The sequence below is a fragment of the Mastomys coucha genome, unplaced genomic scaffold, assembly GCF_008632895.1.
Source record: "Mastomys coucha isolate ucsf_1 unplaced genomic scaffold, UCSF_Mcou_1 pScaffold14, whole genome shotgun sequence".
Classification (NCBI taxonomy): Eukaryota; Metazoa; Chordata; class Mammalia; order Rodentia; family Muridae; genus Mastomys; species Mastomys coucha.
Window position 1 is genome coordinate 38,016,210 of NW_022196896.1, and position 15,272 is coordinate 38,031,481.

Below are 15,272 nucleotides of genomic sequence, written 5' to 3' on the forward strand. Positions count from 1 at the left end.
AAAAAAAAAAAACCAAAAACCTCCATTCTATAATTTGTATGGGATACCAAGGAACCTGTCACGGAAAGTTATTTTGAAAAACAAGATTTGTAAAAAGTATGTTGCTGGCATCAAACAGTGGGCTGGGGCTTAAGTGAGTACAGTGACTATGCTCCAACTGATTTTGACAAGGGCACCCCATTAGTTACTGTTCTCATAACCATGAAAGTATTACTCATGCCCTAGCTTGCATCTTTGCTGCTATGATATAACATTGGCCAAAAGGACTTTGAGGAAATAGTTTATTTGACTTATTAGAAGGAAACCAAGGCACAAACCAAGGCAAGAACCAGCAGGCAGAGAATAAGGAGGAACATTGCTCATAGGCTTGCTCCCAGGCAAATATTTATCTTTCCTTTTTTAACTATTTGTTTTACTTTTGAGACTATAGTATAATTGCTTTCTTTCCTTCTCTTCCATTTCCTCCCTCCAAATCCTCCCATATACCCCTTCTTGCTTACTTTTAACTTCATAGACTCTTTATTTCATTACTTCTTATTATATCCCTAAGTAACCTTTATTGTATACCCAGACCCACCTGCCTAGGGATGGTACTTCTCACATTAGACTGGACCCTTCAATATTACTTAACACTTATAAAAATGCCCCTCAGACATGTTTACGAGCCAATTTGATAAAGTCAGCAATTTAACTAAGATTCCCTTTTTCCTGGTGTCTCAGGCTAACAAGCAAGATTGTCTATCACCCCTGACAATACAACTTAAAAGCAGAAAGATTAATTTTGTTTTATGGGTTGTGAGTACAGTTCATAATAGTAGAGTAAAAGTGAAAGATATATGTCATAGTTTGCTGATATTGCACTAGACCAAAAGACAGTAATAATACATGAAGTAAAGTCAGACAGTATTTTTTAAAGCCTACCACAATGAACATCTGTGGGCTAAACTTCAGATCTTAGAGGTTTCACAACCCAGGTGTTCAATTAGAGGAGCAATAATGGGTTTTGCATTCAAGCCATTTATAATTGTTGTGATGTCAATTTTGTCAGAAATTCTGCTTGTCCAAGTACAGAAGAATATTGTTTTACATTGGTTTTGAAATCCAGAAGTATTAGCATTATATACTTTTTCTTTTTGGTTTAGATGGTTTTGACTATTATTTTTTCCTCCAATAAGTAGACATGAGTATTTTATTGTTTATGACATATTAATTGGACTCTAGTGGAATAAAAGAAGATAAGTAATAATTTTCTGGTAATTAATTGGCCTAACAACTCTCTCTTTCACCACCTCTCCATCATTGAGTCATTTGTTCTTCAGAAACTCCTAAATTAGTATTCTTCAACTGTTTAGTGATTTATAGGTAGGTAATGTGGAGAGGATTAAAGGGATCCTTTATGTAGACATTGGACAAAGGAAGCAATGTATTTCATTTATCTATTAGTAGCCATAGGAAATGATTCGTTACCCTGTTTCAATTAAAACAAATGTTAGCAGGGAATAATCGAGCTTCTGTGAAACAAAATACTATTCTTTATTAGATATTTTCTTTATTTACATTTCAAATGTTATCCCCTTTCCTGATTTCCCCTCCAAAAAACCCCTATCCCATTCCCCCTCCCCCTGCTCACCAACCCACCCATTCCTGCTTTGTTGTCCTGGCATTCCCTTACACTGGGGCTTCGAGCATTCACAGGACCAAGGGCCTCTCCTCCCATTGATGTTTAACAAGGCCATCCTCTGCTACATATGCGGCTGGAGCCATAGGTACCTCCATGTGTACTCTTTGGTTGGTGGTTTAGCTCAAGAAGAAGGAAAACCAAAGTATGAGTACTTCAGTCCTTTTTAGAATGTAGAACAAAATACCCATGGGAGGAGATATAGAGACAAAATGTGGAGCAGAGACTGAAGTAAAGAACATTCAGGGACTGCCCCATCTGGGGATACATCTCATATGCAGTCACCAAACCCAGACACTATTGTGGATGCCAACAAGTGCTTGCTGACAGGAGCCTGACATAGCTGTCTTCTAAGAGGCCCTGCCAGTGCCTGACAAATACAGATATGGATGTTCTCAGCCAACCAATGGACTAAGTACAAGGTCAACAATAGAGGAGCTAGAGAAAGGACTAAAGGAACTGAAGGGGCTCGTAGCCCCATAGGAAGAACAACAATATGAACCAACCAGTATCCCCAGAGCTCCCAGGGACTAAACCACCAACAAAAGGATTTTGACTATTATAAAACTTATATTCTGGCTTAGTCCAGTTTCAGGTATTTGGGAGAATATATCTGAACAATATGTAACCTTTAATTCATATTGATCATTGTTATTTTTCTTCTATTACTTTGTTTACTTCAATTATTTTTATTTGTCAGGTTCTGCAGCATCAGGTACTCTACACATGTCAAATTCATCTTTAAAAGAATTATAGTTTGTTAAAGTTTCATTTTTGATTGCTTGTTGCTAGCTTTGGGAACATAATTATCTTAAGATACTGTTCTTTTTCCCCAACGTCTTGAAAATTTCTGCATTTTCCATCTGTTGTAGACTTCCTAGAATTTTCTCTGTACCAAATCATAAAACCTGCAAATGCATCAGTTCTGCTTGCTCCTTTATAAATAGCATATTCTGTGCCAACATTCTGAATTGCTATCCCAGCTGGAACACCCAGAGGAGGGTTTCGACAAAGTGAGGCTCATGATGATTACCAACTTATTTCAGTTTCAAATAGATGTTTGCTGTAGTTAGTAGACCGTGTTCAGTACAGCCCCGCATCAAAAACATTGTTCTTATTTTGCTGACAGTGTTTCTTTTAGATGAATTTTGTCAAACATTTTGTTTTGCCTTTATTGTCATTGATATGATAAATTTCTCCTTCATTCTGAGTTCTGTACCTTGTTTATATTGAAATTTACATACAAAAATGTGGATCCATGTGTTTGAGGTCTTTTAATTGACAAGTTTCACATCAATCCTATTATTTCAGCAGTAAAGTATCAAATTTTACTAATTTAAAAAAAAATCAATCATCTACAACCTCTAAGATATTTGTATTGCAGAGTTAAGTGAATCATTCTTCTTCTCTAGAAAACCAAAGGAAAGGAATCAAGTAGAGCTCTCTTAATAAGCAAGCTCACAAGAACAGGTTAGCCAGCCTTGACAGTGAGCCCATGGTTTAGGGTTATTTAAATGGATTGTAAAAAGAATAGTTAACAGTTTGTGAAATGTTCCTTATTTTAAGCTAGCAACAGACTATTGATTTCAGAACTTGTGTGACTCCTAAAGGGTGTTAGTAAGAAAAGATATGATGAGTCTAATCAGCACTGTTCACCACCCCCTAACTCTGCAAGGGAAGTCTATCAGCAAAGCATAAACTAAGTGTCCATGCTGAGAAGCTACATGCTTTCTATGTAGTTCCCCCTTGAGTGAACATAAGTGAATGAGGTCTTCAGTTATGGAATATAATGAATGATGAACTGTAGAACTCACACTGTTTATGATTAACATTTTATCTAATAAAATAAAATCTCACTTAAGGATGGCTTTCATAGTGTGATATACTATAAAGATGTTTCCCAATTGATATGATAAAACAAGATTTTGTTTTTTGATTCTGTTTTTCCCCCCTAAGGCTGGGTTCAGTAGTCCATCACACATCTGTTAGAACAGTGAGTGTTTGTTGTTAACTGATCTTGTATAATTCTCTCCTATATATCTACAGCTCCATTCAGATACAGTCTCAGGAGAAAAGAATTCATACTGAATTTAGTGAATTTGGTTCTCTTTCTTCAAGGACATTGGGAGATGATTTCTACCATCACTTTCAATACCACCCCTGAAAGTGTGTTACCTTAATAAGACTTTTACTTTCTCATGATATGAAAATGCAGCTATCACTCACTGTTGTATGGCAGCAAGGACTCAATAGACAAAGTGAGAATTCTCTGTACTGTTTTGTCTTGTGGCATAAATCAGTTTTCTCAAACAAGGGCATAGCTTACTGAGCAGTGTGAACAAAAATTATTCACAGGCTCGTTGACTAAGTTCCAAGAATAAGAGAAAATATGTTCAGAGTTTTCTATGAACAAGCATTTTCATTATCAAAAAACACAAGCCAAAAGAGAAAAAAAGAAAAAAAAGCCAATGGAAGAGCTACTTACACCAGAATAGAAAGGCTCACCAGACACACACAGCACATCCTGCTCCTGTAGCATCAGCAGGTCTCTGCCAAGGTGTAGCCGGACTTTAAAAGGTTCTTGATTACCATCTTGTAGCAAGCAAACACCTGTCTTTGTCTTCAGATAAAAAGAGCAAAAAAGAAAAAAAATGCTCAATTCACAGGTTATAATTCTCAAAACTATTTACAACAAAATGTGATGGATAACACTTGTAAGCTAACAGCAATACTCTCAGCCACTCACACATGAATTCACAGAGACACTAAAGAATGGATAACCACTTTAAGGAATATGGAGTTTCAGATAATGGAGACCATGCCAGAGAGACCAAATTGAGACTCAGGCTGCATCAAAGATACTGCATTACACTGATAAATGAAGAAATTATTGTTGAATACTTTAAATATAAAGGTAATGCATTTTACTTTGCATAGAATTCAACCTTTTAAGGTTTGTATTATAGTTTGTGGTATATATAATCTAGATAGATAGATAGATAGATAGATAGATAGATAGATAGATAGATAGATAGATAGATAGATCTCTCCATGTGTATAATCAACTCTAGTTACTCCAAAGAAAGATAAGAAAGAACAGTCCTGAAAAATCTGGTCTTCATGCCTCATTCTTTCCTCACTGAGCATTAAGTCACTTTCTATCTCTGATATTTAATTCAAAACTGAAACTACATGCTTAGGATTTACTTAAGTTTACAGTATGTTATCACCTCTACTTGTGACACCAAAAACAACAATAAACAAATAAACTCTACCTATAAAAAGACAAAGATGAGAGTTTTGTAGACTACATAAATGAACAGAGATACTTTAAAAAACAGGTTTTATTATAAGTTGATACAGTTTTATTGGAAGCTCATCTTTTTGTTTAAGCATTTTGGTTGGAAACTGTGCAAACAGACCAAGGACTTCTAAATTTGTTTTCCTTACTCTTACTGTGAATCAAGAAGTCAACAGGGACAATGACTACATCAAAGGTGCTACCTGCCACGCCCACTCATCTACTCCAGTGCAAGAGGCCTTATGACTTCAAAGGGAGTTTGTGCCTCCTGGGTATTCAGTCAGTCCTTGGCATCTCCTAAATCAGACGTGTTCCAGATTAGTCTTTCCAATACTCAACATGCCTTCTTATTCAGGCGTAAAGGTACCCCAATCTTAGTTAAAACTAAGATTAAACATTGTTCCCTGGCCAGCATAGCATTCTGATGTATCCAAATGTGTTACCAAGCTTTCGTTAGCTTGGAATTTCTCACAAGGAAGCTGCCTTATCAGACAGGGTGTCCTCAGAGTTAGCAACAGAGGTCAGGCAAATAGTAAGAATTCTCAGAAGACAGACATACCAGAGAGTTTAGTTTGGGACTGCCAAAATAGCCCCAGATGGAAGAGCACCACTGCTCTTCTGCTTCCCACCTGAATGCCTGATCTTACCGACCTTGATGTGGCCCTCACCTGCCTAAATGACTTTTGTCATTCACTCTGTTTTCTGTTTTATATATAAGCCTGGTTTTCACTTTGGACCAAGACTTAGACTTAGACTTATTCATTCAGATTAGAGCTTTGAGCCTCATGCAGTCCACAGCCCCCCAAGCCCAGAATGCTTGGGCCCATGGGGTGCAGCACCTGTCCAGAAGAGGTGGCTGCTTTAGACCCAGTGTGTTTCAGGTGGCCTCAACTGTACCTCATCTGCTGAGCTGCCAGATTTCTCATTTCTCTTTTGCAATGACTGTAAAAGTCTAATCGTCTCTGTCATCATTTCTTCGCCTATGCTTTGTCGACCTGACTAGGACCCTGTTTCTCCTGCAGGTTGAGGGAGGCCCAGATTGGTTGGCCTGCGGCAGCTACCTATCTTTAATAACTATTTGTTCAATGGATAAAACATCATGGTATGAATTTATTTTATTTAAGGATAGTGTGTAGTTAAATGATGAAGTCTATTTCATTAAAATGTTCTATACCGTTTACTCAAATACATTTAACATTTATTATTGCTATTTACAGGGTCATTCTTTTCTGGGGAGCATGGTAATCAGAGGTATGTGGTTATTTTTACACAAAGCATTAAATCTCAGCTGAATATCTTGAATTCAAAATACATGGTATCTTCAATGGTTTTCTGGGTCTTGATGATCTCTCGTATCAACCAGTCCTTAGAACTCCGAAAAAAAACCAGAACATTTATACACATTTTGAAAACTGTTGGAAATTTTGTTCTCATCTCAAGCTGAAATTTACTCAATATATTTTGAAACTGTAGTCAGAAAAATCAAATAGTAGCTTTTAAAATCAACCATCCTGACACACAATCCAAAAGTGTGTTAGTCTTATACTCTATGGAATGGTACTACAGAATATTAAAAAGCCTTGTTTCCTAAAATCAAGCCTTTATATTTCTGTAGGAGCTAATAACTTTGTATGTACAGTAAAAACACTGAAGTTTATAACATCATAACCTGGAATGTGAGCTAAAATTTTCAGTCAATTTGCATTGGCTTTGTGTGATGAGACAGTATATGTTGTGCACAATGTTCCTTTTATAGGTTAGAAACAATTACTGACTGAAGTCTCACAAAGAGACATAGGAACAGGCTGCCAGAAATGCCTCAGATTATGTATGCATTTGATATGGATTGATTTTTCTTTGCCAGTGGTTCACAAACCTCTTTCATTTTTCCTCTGAGTGAGGATCAGTATTCTGGATAATTAAACCATAATATTTTTATTGAAAATTTTTTATTATACAATGTAATCTGACTATAGTCTCTCCTATCTCATCTCATTCCAGATCCTTCCCTTCTCCGTAGTTGTCCAACTCCATACCTCCATGATTTTATTTCTCTCCCTCTCTTCAGAAAACAAACTGGAAAAAATTTTTAAAAAGAAAGAAATATACATATATAGACATTGACATACATATACACACACATACCAAAAAAAGAAAAAAAAAAAACCACACATAAGAATACAGAAATTAAGGGAGAAAGGAGGGGCTGAAGGAGCTGAAGAGGATTTCAACCCCATAGGAAGAACAACAGTGTGAAGTAACCTAGACTCCTTAGAGCTTCCAGAGATTTAACCATCAACCAAAGAACATAAATATGCCTGTCCATGGCTCCTGCTACATATGTAGCAGAGGACTGCCTTCTATGCCCTCAGTGGGAAAGGATGCACTTACTACTGTAGAAACTTGATGCCCCAGGGGATGGGGATGCTATCAGGATGAGGTGGAAGTTGGTGGGTGGGGAAGCACTCTCTAAGAAGCAAAGTGGAGGGTTATTGTGGACTCCTCTCCCCCCCCTTATTGCTTGGGAGTGACTTGGTTCTGTAAAGCAGCCCCGACAGGCTGCAAGCTGGAGTTGAGCACCTGCTGTGTGGAGGAGTCCTGACTGCTGCTCCTTAGATCATAGACTTAGCAGGTCTCATGCTTATGTTAAAGGTTTACCGGATCTTCCTTTCAAGATCTCCTTCTGGTCTGGTGTTAATGGATTTTCTCCTGTTTCTGTTAAGATGAGCAAGTTTCGAATTCCTCTGGGTCTGGTTCCTAGCGTAACTATAAATACTGAGTGAATTTCAGTAAATCTCTCTCTTATCACTTCTACCTGGCGTCTGTGTCCTTCCTTGTTAACCGTTTGCCTTCCCAGGACCCAATTAACCCAGCTGGTATATTTACCCACGGAGGAAGAAAGACCGCAGGCTGGTCCCCTTCAGGTTATGGAGAGAAGAACTCATGGAGTGGGGACCAGAAAGAGGGACACATTTTGGAATGTAAATAAAATAATTAATAAAAATATAGCTGCAACAATGAAAAATACAAAATCAGAAAACATTATACACTACTAGATTAATATGTTGTGCTGGCTGGTTTTAAGTCAATTAGACATATAAACTAGAGTTATGTAAAATGTGGGAACTTCAGTTGAGAAAATGCCTTCACCAAACCTGGCTGTAAGACATTTTGTTAACTACTGATTGATGAGGGAGGGTCAAGTTCATTATAGGTTGTTCATCCCTGGTCTGGTGGTCCTGGGTTCTCTAAGAAATCATGCTTGGCAAGCCATGGGGATAAAGCCATTAAGCAGCACCCCTCCATGCCCTCTGATACAGGGCTGTGTCGCATATAGATATATTGAATGGTGTTAGAAATCCCATATTCTCTGTATTTTAACCAGTTGTGGATCTATACTGTAAAAAAGAAGCTTTGGGGGTTTTATTTGTTTGTTTATTTTCAACTTCTTTTTAAAATGAGGATTAAAAGCTACATATATCATCTATTCATGGACATATGAAGAAGTATTTAAAATATAGTTAGAAATTACATTAGTTTAGAAAAATTGCTTTAGTAGACATTTAGCACCTGTGACTACCCCAGCCATAAGTAGTTGGCTAGATACAAAGTATAAATTCCTTTCCATCAAGCAAGCTTTACATCCAGTTAGACAGCTGCTGATTATCTCCAAAATACGCAGTTTTCCGTTCCACCACTAGAGATACCTTTCAGGGCCAATCATTGTTGCTCTCACAAGTATTATAGCTGAGAAGGACTTCCAATTGCTCCTCTCCCTTGTCAGCATGCATAGCATATTTCAATATTGAAGGACATGTTCTATTGGAGTTTTCAATACAGTTTTCTTGGAGGAGACATTGAGACTCATTCCAGCTGAATTACTCCAATTCTGGCTCGAAAACAATGTTGCATTTTCAGTAATAAGCTATAACCTTTAAATTCTGGAAGTAAAACAAGGGCAATGGCAATAGCCAGTATAGTTTTAGGAGACTCTTCTATTCCGGTGACCAAAAATCCTAGGTTAAGAAGATTAAAAATTGGGGCAGTACTATGCAAATAAGTGTGGAGAATTTTTAAAAAGGTAAAAATAGACATAGCATAAGATTCAGCAATATCACTCCTGGGTATATATCCAAACTTTTTTTATATTCTGCCTCCAAAATAATTCTATAGGCCTCCATATTCATTATAGAGAGAAAACAGAAACAGCTTAAATGCCCTTTAACTAATGAATGGATAACAAAAAAGTATTTCATATGCAACATGGAATACTATTCAACTATAAAAAATGAAATAATAAAATTTATAGATCAATTGCTAGAAACTGAAAGTATTATATGGAATAAAGTCAGCTATACACACAAAGAAATGTGACACATGTCTCTAATTTGTAAACCACATCTCTGAATTTTTTTAAATTCAATTTGTTCTACTTATTCACTTTATATCTCACTCACTGTCATCCCCTCTTTGCTGGTACTTGGGATGTGTTCTATTAAGAGCTCTGAATTTTTAAATGTAAGTATATAATTTGAAATAATCTAAGAAGGTAGAAAAGTAAAAGGAACTGTGGAAGAATGGAAGATGGTCTCTAGAGATGGTGATGGGCATGTCTATAGGTGCTAAGAGGGGGAAAGTGGGGAGAAGAACTTTAACTAGGGAAGAGGGAAAACAGGTTGTAGAGGGGGTGACTAAAGAAGGAGAAATAAATAACACTAAGGATGTTTGAAAACACAGTAGAGAAACATTACATCATGAGCTTAAATACATATATAATATATGTACATGTATGCATATTCACACATAGACACACACATACATTAGTGTTGTGACACAAGGGGTGATAGTGACACCTCCAAGAACTATGCACTGTTTAAGTTTGTTTCTTTTACTAGAGGATGAAGAGGAAAAAGGAATTTTAACTATATATGTTGCCAAGGAAATGTTTTGAATTTGAGCAAAGAGCATAAAAAAATGATAGACAGCTGCCCTAGTATCAATATTTCTCTGCGAGATCAAGGAAAACTGAGAAAATTTGGGTGTGTACTTTATTTTTTGATAACCATTTGCATATGACTTAGTGTCTGCTGAGGAAATAGTAATTCACTTTATTCTCTCACAATCTATTCTAACTGTACAGAAGCAGAAGCCACACTGAAGATGGACAGTGTGGGGGTTGGGGTGGGGGTTAGTTTAGTTCTGTATTCTCTAGTAGTTGCCTTCATTTCTTTCTGGCAAAAATTATCTAAGGATGACTCTCTAAGCAACTGACATATCTTTAACCAGTTAAAGACTCATGAACTATTATGAAAAATTACTAAAATGACACCATTGCCTTAACCCAGATGCCCATCAAGTGAAAACCCTTGGGCAAATGAAGGGGAAATTCAGTAACAGATTCCTTTGAATTTGATCAAAGTAAATTATTTTCCCCAAAAGCCATAAACTGAAGGACTAGAATGCTCTATTACATAGAGAAGTTTGCTTTCTCTTTTTCCACGATTTCTTTCATCAAGCAGCCTTCAGAGATCCAAAATTCTAATCTCTTATTAATTAAATATTCCCCAATACATTGTTTGCTTACAATTTTAGCATACATTTGTATTTTATATTCATTTTTCTTTTCCTCTATTGTTATAAAATATTACACTCTATCCATTGTGCAGTTGTAGGTCTCCATATTAGTTCCCAAATATTGCAAGAAAATGCTTTTCAGATGATTGCTGAGTAAGGAAATGATTTATGAGTATTGTGATATGTCACTGGGAGTCAATTTATTGCTATATTCTTTGGCAGAATAACAGTATCTGAGATTGTAGGCCTACAACTTACCTATTCTTGGGTTTTCAGCCACTAGAGCAGTGTCAGACATAGATTATGTTTCATGTATTCCTAATCCAGCCTGTTACTCTGTGCCTTTTATTAAGCAATTGAGGTTATTAATAGTGATAAGTATCAGTAAAAAGTGGTTATTGATGCCAGTTACTTGTTGTTGTGGTGTGGATTTTTCTCCTTCGTTTGATTGATTGTTCTAAGATTGTTTTTTCTTTGTGTTTTGTTGCATATAGTTATCATCTTCAGACTGGAGTTTTCCTTCTAATGTCTTCTGTACAGAAAGCTGGATTAGTAGATATAAGTTGCTTACATTGATTTTATTTTGGGATATTTTTCTTTTTCTGTAAATTGCAATTGATAATTTTGCTGGGTATCATAGCCGTGATTGGCATCTTCAGTTTCTCAGAATGTATACTCCTTCCCTGGTCGTTCTTCTTTTAGAGTCTCCATTAAAAAGTCAGGTTTCATATTAATGGGCTTGTTATTCTAGTTACTTGTTTATATCCCTGTGGCTTTTAATATTTTTATTGTTCTGTATACTTACTATTTTGATTATCATGACTTATGGAAATTTTCTATTCTTGTGTATCTGGAGTTATGTATGCTTTTTATACCATGTTAGACACCTTTTTCTTTAGGTTGAGAAGACATTCTTCTACAATTAAAAAAATGATTTTCTTTGCTTTTGGCTTACATTTCTTCTCCCTCCTACAAGAATTTTTGATCTGACCCTACAGAGGACTATCCAGCAAGTGACTGGTATCTGAGAGCCCACAGAGGATGTCTAAATGGAACCAGCAAGAGGAAGACCTGAATGCCACTTCATGAGAACTACTTTTATGGTACCAGAAGCACCATGCAAGTTTCTAAATGAAGAAGACAACCAACAGTCCTACCCAGCCATGATATCTATGAAAGACATCAATGACCAATATAATACAACACTACTACTGGTATAGTAAGAGCACATATATTTTGGCAGTAACAAATATCTCTCTAATAAGACTTATCACCTACTGAAAAGAAAAATAGTATCCATGACTGGGACTGAAAATCTAGTTGACTACTACGTGTTAGATAGGTCATAATTATTAGAGGAGAATAAACAAACCTCTAATTAATCAAACCAGCATAATCTCTGAAAGAAATCTGTAAGCATTTGTCCTTATACACATAGATAAGTGTGGTCTTCACCCTTAGTCGAAGAAATTTCCTTTGTATCAGATGGAAATCAAAACATTAAACTACAACCAATTAAAATGCAGAATTTGAAAGTCAAATCCCAAATAATAAATCTACAAAACATTCCCACACCTAAAGCACTGTGGAAGAGGAGGTAGACAGAATATAAGTGCCAAAAAATCAGATCCTTTGCTGTGAGATTGTGATTGTATCTCCTAGCAATTGCAGAAGCTATACCCATAATATCTCATCAACACAACTGTTCAAACATGAGTTGAACAAGGACATAAATGAGCATATCGAACTGCATAGAGAAAATCCCAGGAAGACCCAAACCCACATAAAGAACTACAGGATAATTGAGTAAAGCTAGTAGTAGGAGTGAGAGTAGTAGCACACCCAGGGAAGATCATACCAATTGGTTGTCAAGTGTAAATGGTCAATCCTCAAAACAAACATGCAACTAATATTAAACAGTCTTTATAGGTTATACATAGGAATTATGTGTATATACAAATATACATGTCATATCAATTAGTTTTTTAAAAAGTCATGAATATAAAAAACTTGGAGGAAAGGGAAGAAAGAAATTTTGAAATTAAATCATAATCGCAAACAAAAGAAAAAAGAGAAATCAATATTCATTACTTAAGGTACTTTTAAATAGACACTATCTAATCAAATTTCTTCAATTTCTTTACAGGCAAGAGCCTTGGCTTCTACTTCCATCCTTTATTTAATTTTATTTATTATATAAATAAAATTGTTTATATAAGAATGTAAGTATAAGAATATTCTCCACATATGCATGTATGACTGTGTATTACTTGAGTGCCTAGTATATGAAGAAGTCAGAGGAAAGTACAGACTATACTAGAATAGAGCTAAGGGCAATTTGAAATTACCATGTAGGTACTGAAAACTAAACCACTAGGCTTTCAACTGCTGAACCATCTCTCCAGTCTCACTTGGTAACATTACAGATCTTGTGGACATCACCATTTATTTTTTACTCTCATTTCTTATTGACAGTCAAGAGTATATAGGCCTGGTTTAGTATACCTTAGATTCTAATATATTTTACAACAATATAGACCTTAAAAGAGATTTAAATTTATTGTAAGGCATTCCAAGTTGTATGTTATGACATTATATATAAACAAATAATTAAACAACACTTGACATCTCATAAAAATACTTGACTTCCTCAAAGATAATGTAATGGCTATATTGATTATTTTATGATTTCTGGATACATAAGTGCTATGAGCCTATACATTTCAAAGAATGTCTTTGAGCCATCTTCATAGATTTGAAAGCATTCAGAATTTGATTAGTTCACAGTTATGTGTTGCTGCAGATCCAGACAGAGATGAAAAAGTCATTCTTCCATGTTGAGCAAGAATATGGTGTTCTAGAACTAGTGTACTAGTCTAAAGTTGTTCAGAATCCTATAGGTCTCATTGCAATGAGAAAATAAAGGCTACCATGGAAGCAGGAATAAGATGGTCATAATAATGCCTTGTAATAAAAAAAAAAATCATTTGCACTTTAACTAGAATCTAGCAAGTATCCCAGACAAAGACAGAAAGGCAATTTTCCTCAAAAAGAGGTCTAGGAAATCTCATAGCAATCTGAAAAGTTCATCACAATCCACTTTTATAAAGTATGTCACCTGCTGTCTTTGTCTAGGTCATGGTGTCTCATTCCCACCTACACAGTTTCTGATTCCTTTACTATTTACAAGAGTGTAATGTTTGCAAGGAAAGGGAAGTGCTATAAGAATATATAATTATGGCTAGAGAAATGGCTTCATAATGAAATCATTTGCTCTAGACATATGAAGGTTTGAGGTCTGATCCTCAGATCTCGTGTAAAGCTGGACATGGTAACATACATAAGTCATCCCTGAATTACAAAGCAATATAGAGGTAAAGATGTAAAACTCTAGAAGCTTTCAGATCAGCTGGAGCACTAAAAATTCTCAGTCTAATTGGAAGGCAATAAAAGGAACAAAGATTGTCCTCTGAAATCTTGTCATATACATTACATGAATAAATTGTCATGGGTTGTTTAAGCTCACTAAGAAGTTGGCTCTAAAGATAAAGTTGAGACCCTCACTTAGGATATAAGCATTTTTGACTTAACATTTCATCCAGTGTACTTTGCTCAGGGATCGCTGCCCTACCCCAATCTTGTTACAGAAGAAAAGGAATATAATACAAAATGAAAATACCATGTCCTTCAGAACATAAGGAAAGTAAATCTTTTGACTAAAACATGTGTCCTTTAACACAACTGGAAGCTAAATAATTCCCAGGCATCTTCATAGCAAAACTACTGTTTATTTCATGATATAAAAATACCTATGTTAGGAACCATTAATTGGAAGTCTCAGCCAGGACAAAATGTTCTTCCTGAGACCCTCTTTGTTTATCGGGAGCTATGGTTCATTGTTTTGGTTCTTGGGGCTTCACAAGGAAATTTCTACTGATTGAGGTAAGTGTCAGATCTGCGACTCTTTTAAATTTCTTGTTCTTTTATTCTACTCTTGCTTGCTTACTTAATAAATGAACTCATTCAAAATCAAGGACAAATCTCTGTAGACAATATCATATATATTGACAACATCCACCATCTACTCTGGCAGACAATATCCACAACGTAACAGGAAAAACAAAAACAAAAAAACCCAAGATTGTACAACTAAAATGAGATAAGGCACAATTTAACAATTAGAGACACTAACAGCATATCAATAACTCTCCTGATTCTCCTCCAGATCCAATACCCTGAATCTCATCCTTATTTATCTCTGTAGCAAAAACCAACCAACCAAACACTCAAACAAAACCTCTCTGGAAGTCTCCATTTCTACTATGAGTTTATCCCAATGAATCACAAAGATCTTCCCTCCCATACTTCCTTCCCCCATCTAATCCCATTACTACAGCCTCCAAAACCATCAGGCATTCACTGGGAACACACATGAAAAACAGACCAGACAAACAGGCAAGCCAACTGAAGACCTTCACTATTCCTGCTGCCACCCCCTAGCAAACTCCTCAATATCATCCCTGGCTCTGCAACAGAACACCAGCTGTATCCCTACCACATCTCCTATAAACCCTACAGACCATCCACTTGTAACCTGCCTCCCTGTACTTGTTACTTTGTCTAAACCCCCAGTTCCAGAAGGCACCTATTACTAACCTATAGACTAGCTGGTAGGCTTTCTGTGGATCTTTCCCTCTTACTCTGTTCCACTAAATCCAC

The 15,272-nt window shown here is 36.1% G+C and overlaps 1 protein-coding gene across 9 annotated transcripts in view; it reads right to left on the reverse strand.

Annotated features, from left to right (window-relative positions):
- Nucleotides 1-15,272, reverse strand: part of Sntg1 (syntrophin gamma 1) — a 713,733-nt gene that overhangs the window by 271,724 nt on the left and 426,737 nt on the right. For 8 of the 9 annotated variants that reach the window (XM_031366794.1, XM_031366792.1, XM_031366795.1 and 5 more), the window contains one exon: nucleotides 4,164-4,298. The exons of the other annotated variant lie outside the window; for it this stretch is intronic. In XM_031366794.1, coding sequence (XP_031222654.1) covers nucleotides 4,164-4,298 — 135 coding nt within the window. The remainder of the gene's footprint in view (nucleotides 1-4,163; nucleotides 4,299-15,272) is intronic. 9 annotated transcript variants of the gene reach the window in all.